At 43.4% G+C, this 11,172-nt stretch overlaps 1 protein-coding gene across 2 annotated transcripts in view; it reads right to left on the bottom strand.

The window, feature by feature from the left end:
• Positions 1 to 1,336: 1,336 nt before the first annotated feature.
• ELP1 (elongator acetyltransferase complex subunit 1) overlaps positions 1,337 to 11,172 on the bottom strand; it is a 33,927-nt gene continuing 24,091 nt past the window's right edge. Inside the window, exons 25-36 of one of the 2 annotated variants that reach the window (XM_065745611.1) lie at positions 10,367 to 10,490; positions 9,820 to 9,917; positions 8,570 to 8,771; positions 7,345 to 7,406; positions 6,873 to 6,935; positions 6,656 to 6,716; positions 6,031 to 6,144; positions 5,403 to 5,514; positions 3,959 to 4,086; positions 3,411 to 3,565; positions 2,439 to 2,517; positions 1,337 to 1,425 (exon numbers count right to left, since the gene is read on the bottom strand). In XM_065745611.1, coding sequence (XP_065601683.1) covers positions 1,358 to 1,425; positions 2,439 to 2,517; positions 3,411 to 3,565; positions 3,959 to 4,086; positions 5,403 to 5,514; positions 6,031 to 6,144; positions 6,656 to 6,716; positions 6,873 to 6,935; positions 7,345 to 7,406; positions 8,570 to 8,771; positions 9,820 to 9,917; positions 10,367 to 10,490 — 1,266 coding nt within the window. In that variant the 3' untranslated portion in view covers positions 1,337 to 1,357. Of the gene's footprint in view, positions 1,426 to 2,438; positions 2,547 to 3,410; positions 3,566 to 3,958; positions 4,087 to 5,402; positions 5,515 to 6,030; positions 6,145 to 6,655; positions 6,717 to 6,872; positions 6,936 to 7,344; positions 7,407 to 8,569; positions 8,772 to 9,819; positions 9,918 to 10,366; positions 10,491 to 11,172 lie in introns of those variants that run through there. The other variant, XM_065745612.1, reaches the window with a different exon arrangement.

Genomic DNA, 11,172 nt, shown 5'->3' with positions numbered 1-11,172 from the left:
GTTGGTGTTCCTCCTGTTTCTAAGTGCCCTTCAAGTACTGGAAGGCTACACTGAGATTGTTTCCATGTATTATTTTGGACTAGATTTGTCTACCAAATTTGAAACCCAAATCCATCAGAAAACCTGCTATTTGCTGCAGCCTTTCATGTGATTTGCTATCTTAAGACTTCGTGCTTGGAGAACTTCTCTCCAGCCTCATCACAACACTTAAAACACGCTTAAGCCATGGACCTCCAGACAGCTAAGAATTAAGATCACTCTAGTGCTTTACGCAGCGCTGACGGAGGATTGCTCCACTACTGCTCCCCAGCAAACCCAGGCCAGTGTACAGTGCGAGCTTTCAAGGCCACCCCAGCACAATGGGGCTCTTGCACCAAAAAAAACCAACCTGCAGCACTAGGTGTGCTAACATCATGCAGCAAGAATACAGCCCACTGCTCGGAGATAGCTAGAAAGTACCATGCTGGTGCTGGCACTGTTTCAGCAGCACCTAACCAAGAGGCTTTCATCAGACAGAACAGCTGTCAGGCCAAAATCAACCAAGGGGAAGGAAGGGCCGGGGAGCTTCCTCCTGAAGCAGTGTCCAGTCTTGCCTGCTGAGCTTATGTCCTTCCTCTGCTCTTAGGACTGCTGCTACTTCTCAGACTGCACAGACTGCAGAACTATTCAGTAAAGACAAATTCCCAGGTATAAGATTTACACCAGTGTTCATCTGATAGGGTTCTGCAGTAACATGCAGAATAAGCATGGCACAGCTGCTGATCTGCTAGTGCCATCAAGCAGCAACAAATTCAGATACTTAGGACAGCATTACCCTGCTATGTGCAGTGCTGACAACCACCCCCACTGTTATGCACGTGTACCCAGATCTCCCTGCTGCAAGATCACTGGAAACGTGATGGCTGCTACTGCTACAGCGTACACTCTGATGCAGAAAAATGATTCTAGTGAAGGTCTGGTATTACCAGCAACCAGTTTCAGCACAGAGAACTCATTTGTTTAGCAACAGCTATTTGCTATTAGCAAAGACTTACTGGTGATGTAACTAAATCAGGATGAACAGCCCAAAAAATGACCTGCCTTCATCATCCACAGGAGGAAGCGATGGCAGAGAACAAAACCCACAAAGCACTGGGGGATTTGCTTCATCCAGAAGTCAGGAAACAGTAGCGGCAGAAGTTAGACTTAGCCAGCTCAGAGCCACATAACTTTATTCCCCAACCTCACAAACTATGGGTCAAAGTAACAGCTGCATCAGCTGGAAGGATCATTCACTTGCACAGCCACATGAGCAATAATGTTTTAATGAAGGTGTAATGAAACAGTTCAGAGTCCATTAGGATTCCTTGACTTTTTATTACTGGAAAAGATGCAGTTTCCACTGTAGATTTTTGTTGAGCTTTGGTGCAATGAGTAATTCTGGATCTGAAAGGCAAAGATGATACATGTCAGAACGGAAGGTAACGGCAGAGTGATTTCCTCAGGACCTGTCATCTAATCAGCTTGCTTTCTTTTCCACCAATGAACACCAAGAAGTCTCAGACAGCATCACCTTTCAGTGCCTGAGCACCAGTCCACGCTGACTGCCCAGCAGAACTGCATGCAGAAATGGATCCCTTTGACAAATAAAGTCCCATCCCTGATAAGTGATATCATTTGGAATGAAGAGCAACAACTTGTGGCAGAAAGCAGGACTCGGTTCATTTGTCAGCAGCTGGGACACCCCTGCTGTGCTGCCACACACAACAGCCAGCCAGACCTGTGGGCTGTGTCTAAAAGGCACAGAGTTTCCTCTGGAGCCAGCCCAGCCAAGCAGCAGTGGGTGAATCACATCTAATGAGGTTTGTAGAAGATTTTTTTCTGGCAGTTCCAGTACTAGGAAAGAGGGCAGCTTTCTCAGCATTTAAAATCGTATCAGCTGCGAGGGCTTCAAGGTGACAAAGTTCCATGAAATCCTACGGACTCACCTGCTCCAGAATCTGGCCTAGGTGCCAACATTAGACAAGATAAGGGATTGCTAAGGGATTTGATTTAGTACTTGGGTAGGGATAGTGATAGGAGGATGGTTGGACTAGATGATCTTGTAGGTACTTTCCAACCTAATGAACCTATGAACCTATAAGATGATAAATTCAGAAAGTACCAGCAGAATTATCTGACACACTTCTGTGAAAAAAGACTTCCAGTTCCCTCACAACATACAGAGGATAAGCACACAGGAAACCAGGAGCAGCACAACTCAGGCAGTAACTTTAATGAGGTACTTCACAGCAAGCAAAACCTTATTAAGGCTGCTCACTTGCCAAAAGGAAGATGACACCATAACAGAAAGCAATAAACTCTTACAGATGAAGAACACTGCAATGCCTGGAGGGCCCCAAAGCTCTCTGGCCACACTGATGTTTCACACCCACACCTAACCATGAGCCTGAACTGACCTTGTACAGCAGGAGCCACCATTCTCTTCTGCTGATAGGCAGCCATAATGCTGTTTGCAGTTGAATTGGGTCCCAGGACCTGTGGAGAAGCAATACCCATGTTCAAACCTGCACAAAGCAAGGCTCAGAGTAAGATGCCTACACAGAAAACTGTTGACGAGAGTGGAAGCAACTAGCTGCAGGACATCTCACAGTTTAAAACAATCAGAAATATGGGATCAAAGCTCAGTAACATCTCAGAAAAAACAAAGAAGCAGAAAAACCTAACTGCTTTCAGACAGCCTCTCAAGACACAGAATCTCCATCTCAGCATTTCCTTACTATGCTTATGTGTCACGAATTGGCAGAACTGCTTTCATTACAGTACCAGCAACATTTAAAGTTCACTGGGGAGCCTCAGCATCCTATCACATTCAGCAGATTTAATCTGCCTTTAAATGGTGAGATTAAACTACAGCTAGAGAGAAGATACTGGGGAATATTTTGTGTTCACCTCAAATGCTTAAAAACTATGTGGGATATACTTTGCAATGGAACTAGTACTGTCCTCACCATTTTCCAATTATGTATAAAGCTGAAGCCCAGAAGCATGACATAACCATTTACTTGCAATATACTCCTCATGATACTCTGGTTCAGACTACACTGACCAATCTGTTAGCTGTTCATCTCATGACAATAAGGGGGGACAACTATTATTCCATTACATAAAAGCTATGCTAAAATTCAACCACTTTGGGCTAGAAAATATGACAGTACTACTCTGTTCCATAGGAAGCTCTATCTGTCATACATTTTTTTACTGCATATTGATTTGGAAGGTGCAGTGCCCCTGCAACACGCTGCACAGAGTATTTGCTTAAACTCTGTACAGAATGGCAGATTTAGAAAGCCAGGGAAGTGAACACAGAACACTGCCAATTGCTTGACACTATACAGCAGACATTACAGGTAATGAGGACAAGCACAGACCGGGTTGAGAGAACTCTGCTGCAAGGCTGGAGTCCAGATTTCTGGGATTGAGGTCTCCATCAGCCGCAGAACTTCTTCCAGGACTTGCTGCAGTCCCTCAGCCTGCTCATCAAAACCAAACAGCACAAGCTGCTTCAGAAGGACGTGTACATCTCCTGCAGAAGGAACAGAAATATAAGCAATGGCACTTCTCAGAGGTGTGTTAAATAAATAGCAGTGCTGTTCTGGTATCAAGGTATAGGACAGAGCTGCAAATCAGAACCCATTCTCTGCTCCTACCCAGACACTACAGTGCCTGAGTACAAATGTGAGCCAATCCTATCTTGACACTGAGAAGTCCTAATTTCTCTGCTCCCAAACTTCCAAACAAGAAGAGCTCACACTCCTCCCAGCAGGGGCAGATAAACAAAATCAAAGTCCACCACAGACAGCTCATGTACAATGAAGCTCTTCTCCCCAGCATACCCATTAAGAACACGAGGGAGCACACTGCCCCAAGCCAGCTGTGCTCTGAAGTTAGCGAGCAGATGAAAATCACCATATCATACCCCTCACAGAATCAACAGCACGGACATTTTCTCCCAGAACTTCCAGAAGGGCCAAATCTTCAAAAGGACTCCCCTCTTTCAAGCTGTATCTTTTGCGCTCAGCCTTGCGGCGGTTCTTTGAGGATCGCCTAGAAAAGGAGGATGCTTAATTTCACCGTGCACAGCAGGATTAGCTGTAACAGGGTAAGTGTGGAGGGAAGTCAGCAACACTCATGCAACTTCTTACTCAGTTCCTTACACTCTTCAGTAAGAAGAGGCTGCTTGTAGGGTGATATATCTGTGATATATTTTCAATAATACACCACCAATATACTTTGTGGTCTGAAACACAAGTCAGCAGCTGGGCTGGGAAGCTCTACAATCTCATCTCCTCTGCATTCCAGCAAGGTCAAAGCATCACTCCGAGTACAAAGTAGGATAAAATGCTTGTCAAAAGTCAACAGCAGTTGAACTTCACTTACAACAAGCTGGTGTCAGAGTCTGCACTTGCCTTTGCACATTTTCAGTTTTGCTATCTCCTCAATTTGTGCGCTAGTACAGTTCAGCTCCTGATCCATTATCACAGTAATGGATCTAATCACAAGTCGGTAACTTAATGTCCCAATGCAATCATCTCACTCTGATACAAATATGTTCGTTATTAAGGTTGCATTTTCTTCTCCATTTAATCTGAGCCACAGACAGTGCCACAGAAAGCCTACACTTTTTCTACAACCACATCTTTTCCGCTTCTCAGATAGGTAATTCAGAAGTGGAACCACAAACTTCATCAGTCTTTAACGCACCTACCTGATACTGCAGCTGGTATTAAAAACACTCAAAAGCAACAAAGAAGCCCACCACGGAAAGAGAACAGTTACTAAATTTAATAACAACCCCCATTTAGGGTGAAGTAGTAGCACAGGCTGTCCAGAGAAGCTGTGGTGAAGAACTGGAGATGCTCAAGGCCAGACAGCCTGGGCAGCCTGAGCTGGAGAGAAGCAACTCTGTGCATGGCAAGGGGTTGGAACCGGGTGGGCTTTAAGGTTCCTTCCAACTCAAACCATTCTACAATTCTATTGGCTAATAAAAATGCAAAACTTTAGACAAAGATAAGCCCTTTGCACAAGCTGTTAATGTTTGAGAAAACACCCATTTCCTGTGCCAAGCCTCCTACAGTCAGCTATTCTGGCAACATGCCTGCTGCCTACAGAGACAGCTCCTGCAGAATCTGCTCACAGCTCCTCTGCTGGTCGTTCTGTTCTTACTGTACTACTAGCTTCTGGCATTTTCTGCTCTCTCTCTCCCAGTAAATAGTTAACACAACCAAGAACTGCCTGTAATTAAAGAAGCTTCAAGACACATATAGCTGCTAGGAGGAGCACACCAAACATGAGTAAGCCGCCCTCTCAAACAAAGGCTGATGCTATACCAGCCACCATCTAATTTAAAGGCAGATACCTACGCTGATATTCTTGAATTGCTGTGTGAATATTTGCTGCTCATGTTGCTGGCTGTCACAACACTGCTGGTTTCAGATAGAAGGTCAAATTCTGGGCAATTTGGCACTTCATAATCTGCAAAACATATTAACAACTGTCACAGTATGGGAAAAGGTCACAGTTATTTCAAGCTTTCTCTCTGTGTAATCTATGTACTTTCTGGAAAAGCAGCCTTGCAGATTCATTCTACCTGGAGCCTTGCAGACATCGAGCCAACTCAGCCCACAGGAAGAAACAGAAATTGTGAGAACATTGCTCCTCTGCCCTGGCAGGGATTGTGATTACTGAACAGCACTGTCAGAGGAATGACAATCTCACAGAAATGAATCTAAACCAGAACAGAACATTCTGCTTTTAGAAAATTTCCCCAAGCCTGTGTGAGCTGGCAGGTGAATATGCATAGCAGACTGTCAGCACACACGATGTGCTGAGCACTACCTGACCCAGGTAAGCTGGCACTACAGAGACAATGCTGTCTCGTTCTGAAGAGTACACCTGCACAAGGGTATATAGGAACCACGAAAAGCAACCAAAGGATAGATGATCACATTTACTTATGCAGGAGAAAGCCATGTGCATTTCAATACCAACCTTGCAGGCTCTCACAGGCCTTCTCCTTCAGTTCTCGGACCACTTGCAAGCGACTCTTGTGATGAAGAAATGCTGTTTTCTGAGAATCCAGGAACATCAGCTGACTTTTCTGAGCTGCTCAATAAAAATAAAAAAACAGGTCCGAAATAAGAACAGATTTGAACAAGGGAATCAGAAGAGCATTTTTACACAAGGAGCCTGAAGAAGCACAATCCTTCTTGGGAATCAGCATAATAGAGTGGAAAAAATTTGAAGGTTGTAGCACTGGAGGTCATCAAACTTAGACACATCTGTGTACGGAATTAACATACTTGCCAGACAAGCATCTTTGGAACAAGACTGTTTCTGGCCACATCTTCTCATTAATTAGGCTCAAGCTAAAGAAAAATATTCCTCAATTCCTAGAACTCACTGCAGATAGCATAAGAAATCAATTAATCCTTTTGGGACTGAAGAGAGAATATAAAATCATTGTTTCAGCTATCTGGCCAGTATTAGTCAGGTGGAATCAAAGCATTCCTCCACAGAGCACAGTATTAGTGAGCTTTGGCATTCCACAGACCCAGTAAAGACCTTCTTTCACCACCAAAACACAAGTAAGTCTCAGATTATAGCACATATTCACCTTCTACTATGGCAGGTTTGAAGTTGGTCTCCAAAATATCCAGTCTATCATACTTGTGAATCTGGATCAGGAAAAGGAAAAAAAATGGTATTATTTAAAGACATACCCCAGGTTCCATCCCTGTTCTTGCACTCTAAAAAAAGTATTTCCACTTCTTACAATCCAATTCTTACAATCCGAACCGTATTTCTGGTTCTTGAGATATAAAATGCCTTACCAGTCGTAAAGCCTCTTCCCAGAAAGCCCCTTCTAAGAGTAGAATAACAGCTTCTTCATAGTCCTATAAAGAGAGAACAACCATGTGCTGCTACTGATGCTAGTAACACACGTTCAGGTAGCACCTACCAACATGCACCTCCACTCAGCAGTACTGGTCAGGACAGCACTGCTGTGACAGGAACTCTGAAGCACTAAAACTATAACATCAGGCCAAGATTAAAACAGGAAATCCCTCTGCGTCTACGTCATCTTTGTTCCAGCACTCGTACTTCAGATCTCTGAACCAGAAGCTTTTCATACCAAAGCAGAGGCAACTTCATGAGTAGAAAACCTGGCAACAGAGCATTCAACTGTCTGTTCACTGTATCACCTGAACCTGCTCTGCTCCCAGTGGCATAGACTGTTCTATTATCAGCACACAGACAACAGAGGAAGGAAGTGGGGTACAGACAAGAAGGTAATTACATTACCTCAGTGTACTGCTCCAGAAGCATGGCTGCCTCTGCATGCTTCCTCTGTTCAACCAGTTTTCCTACAAGAAAAGGTGGAGTTCAGTTCAGGAGCAGCTGAATTTTCTACTACAAAACAATGAGGTAGAGGAATATTACACTAACTGTAGCACTTTTCACTTGCTTACATGGTCACTTAATTTGCCTGATAAAATAAGGCCTGTGTGATGCCACATCATCTTCTGTTGCTTGTTCCTCACTGCCTCTTGTACAACTTCTCCCCTACAGTGTGTGTTAGAAACCTCCTAAGAGGAGGGAGGCAGGATGTAAACGGGAAATCTCTCTTGAAAGCTTCAGTGTATCATGAAAGACTAGCTATGTGCTGGGAGAAGACAGACTCCTGCAATCTGAGGCACAGACAGGAAGCATCAAATCTGTGAGGTTCAGGACTTCCAGGCCCCTAAAAGTCAGCACCAGCTTTGTTACTGACTTACATGCTACGGTGTAAGGGAGAGAGTGATACACAGAGACAGAAAAATTAATTATCTGGAAGACCACTTCCAGGACCCATATTTCCACTGTTTAAGGGATGTTTCATAAGCTCTGCCTCTGAGTAAGCTAAAATCAGGATGATGCTCCACTGATCTTGTTGAAATATATGCCAGGCCCACAACACATCCAATCACACAGTGTGATGTTTCCTAGTGGGCATAAACACTAAGACAACTTTTTTTTTTTTCCTGCAGTACAAACACTGATTGCTTTACAAGTTAACAGCTGATCCTGGCTACCAGCAGGAATCAAGGAGCAAACATGAAAATGCAGAACTGAATTATCCAACAGCCTTTAAACAATGTGATCACACGGTATTTGTGTCAATGATATCTAGAGGCCTCAGCCATATCAGACACTTCAAGGAAATCTCCATTTACTGAGGTCAAAAAAGGAGAAGGTTTTGTTTCAAGAACTGGTTGCAAGGAGAGTGCAAGAACCAGTCAGTCTGGGGCAACCAAAGCCACACCTCGCTTACAAATCCTAGGTGCCCAGCAACTCAACTTCAGCATTTTTTGGTTCCAGTGAGAAACAAAGGCAATGTGCAATCATGCAAACCTTTGGGAATCATGAAGAATTTAAGGAAAACGCTGCCGAAGACTGAGGTTTTCACTGATTTTAGCAAGAATCACAATGAAACAGAAATAAGAGCAGTTAGTCTTGGTCTGTACGCTTCCATCTTCTCAAGGCCTACCTGCCATGGACCGTGCCAGGTTGGAAAGCTTATCCTTTGTGTAACCTAGCCGAGAGGCTATGCACAGGGCTTGCTGCCAGCTGCCACTGTTCAGAAAGGCATCCAGTGCTTTTGCAAAGATGCCAGCCCGAGCAAGTATCAATGCAGCCTGTTCATACAGCTGCTTCTGAATCAAATATTCCCCATATGCACTGCTGATATCCTGAAAGACAGGGACAAATGCAAAGTAAGAAATTCGCTGTAGAGTCAGCAGCAGTCCTCTACTACTATGAATTACGAGGCCATCTCACCAAAGTGCTTTTCCACTCTTCCCTGAGGAATCTCCAGACACAATGTTCCTACACTTCAAACTTTTTATCAGCATATGCAGAAATTTCACACAGAATTAAAGCAAGAGACCCAAGGGAGTATCTAACTGTCCAAGCTGGTTAAACTGCAGACTGCAGAAAATCAGACCCTTCTTTCCTACTCAGATGAGTAACATTTGTGAGAAGGTCTGTCTGAACTATGTCACTCCAGGAGTGGAAAACAAGGGATAATGCAGACCTTGAAATTCTGTAGGCACAGGCTGCTGGGAATCAATAGATGGAGCTTCTGTGGTCTTCTCCAGGCTCACAATCTCTACCAAGAAGGGGGTTATGGATTTGACGGGAAGAATTCAGAAGGAATAAAGAAAGCCCCTATTAGTCCAGAGCTACTGAAGCCATCCTCAACAGGAGAATCCTTTCCACACTCGTCTTGCTCCAAATAGACAGTTTCTGCATCTCCCCTCTCTTCATCAACTTTTTTTTATTATACCTTAGCTTTGAGTGAGCTACAGTTCTTCAACTTCACTGAAATCAACAATGGACCCTACAGTCTATTTAGAAGAACTGCAAGCTCCTAAGCACTCCAGAAATGTCTACATACAACAAAATGTCTCTATACAACCTGAAGTGCCACAAAAATATCTTGTATCAGAAGCACCAAGACTAGCACACCATAAAACAGTGCAGCAAACATCAGACTCCCAGATGCTCTCCTAGTCATGGGATCAAAGAAATAACAGTCACCCTCTTGATGCCCAGACCTTGCAGGCTCAGTGCTGAGGGTTATTCCTACATTATGCTGGAGAAAGGTCTCAAACACCCTGCAGAACTTGAAGGCAAGCAGCTGTTGTCTCAATTCTGCTCTCACCCAAGGTGCTGGAGATACATGTAAACACAACTGAATTAAAAACTTGCACACTACAGGATCACATGCACACACACCTTGTACTCCTGGGTGTTTGAGGGATACAGCTTCAAGGCTTCACAATATAGATTCTGATCCTTCACTAAGTTCAGAAATTCAGAGAAGTGTTCAGGACCTGTAGAAATATTTTAATTCTTATAGCAACAAAACAGAAAGCAATGCCTCTCATAGCTCCCAGGCAGTTTGGGTTTACTGCAATAACAAGCAACTAGAGGTGCTTGGGTAGGAGAGCACAAATACACTTCTTCTACCACTGAAAACCCAAGGGATTCACTTCTTTAATGTCTGCTTCACTCTTGCCAGCAGTGTCAACTGGGGAAACGTCACCTACAGCCAGAAGAAAACAAGACCTGTGCTTCATAATTAAAGGGCAATAAACACTTTTCTCTCTGCCTTAAGTTACACTACAGAAACCACAGAGTATAACTGAGTTAACCATGAATTACCAGGAAAGGACATGACCTGCTGCAATCCTTCCCTTTCTTCCCCCAACAGGTTCTCCAAAATCAAAATGCTACACTGCAGAATTTCTCCTTAAATACGCTGCATGTGCAGAACACCTACCACATTTGCTGAGATGTCCAAGAGCTTTGGTGTATCTCTTCAAGTGTTTGTCAATTGTGTATCGCTGATAATTGGTTTCCATTTTCCGGAGAGTATTTAAGAAGGGTAAGTATTCTTTTGGGTCCTGCAAAGAATAAAAACTGTGATTTAGTTAAGTGTGCTAAGATCTTCACTCACTCCAGTTCTCAGTCCCATACTTGAAATTAAGTGATAATACACTAGAGAAGGCTTTTTCTTCAAAGGTAAGCTATGTTAAATAATTAATTCTGTATATGTATTCTTGCCAGGAATTAGTAAACTTCCAAGTTCACGTGGTCTTAAGTGTCAAATACTGTTGCCATTTAAAACTCAAGTCTGTCTATATGGTATGTATCACATCAAATATTGTTTACTATTACGTATTACATGTATTAAATTTACAGTTGTAAAATAGCTTTGTATCTTCCATTCCATTCTTGAAAAAGATTTCAGTCTATGCACACTGCAAGATACATTTGATTATTGTAGCCACTGCCAATTAAATAAAAACTGAATGGACACAGAACTGGGAACATAATGATGCAGCCACAACACTTCAGATCACAGCCTTCCCCAGCTCACCTGTGCTGCTCTGAAAGAGCCCTATTTCACCTTGAGCATGAGCGAACTGCCTAAAAAGTGCTCAAAGTGATAATGGAAGCAAAGTTACACCACATTTCTAGCATCACCCCAAACACACACGGGACTTTTGAATGACTGAAATCCTGTCTGGCTGAGACCTACAACCTACAACAAACATGTGGGCCAAATCTTAGGCTGCAAGGGAC

Source organism: Cyrtonyx montezumae, unplaced genomic scaffold (genome assembly GCF_038088225.1).
Source record: "Cyrtonyx montezumae isolate F1298 unplaced genomic scaffold, pur_monq_1.0 scaffold_36, whole genome shotgun sequence".
Lineage (NCBI taxonomy): Eukaryota > Metazoa > Chordata > Aves > Galliformes > Odontophoridae > Cyrtonyx > Cyrtonyx montezumae.
The sequence above is the reverse complement of the archived record's forward strand: the minus strand, read 5'-3'. Positions and strand labels throughout refer to the sequence as shown.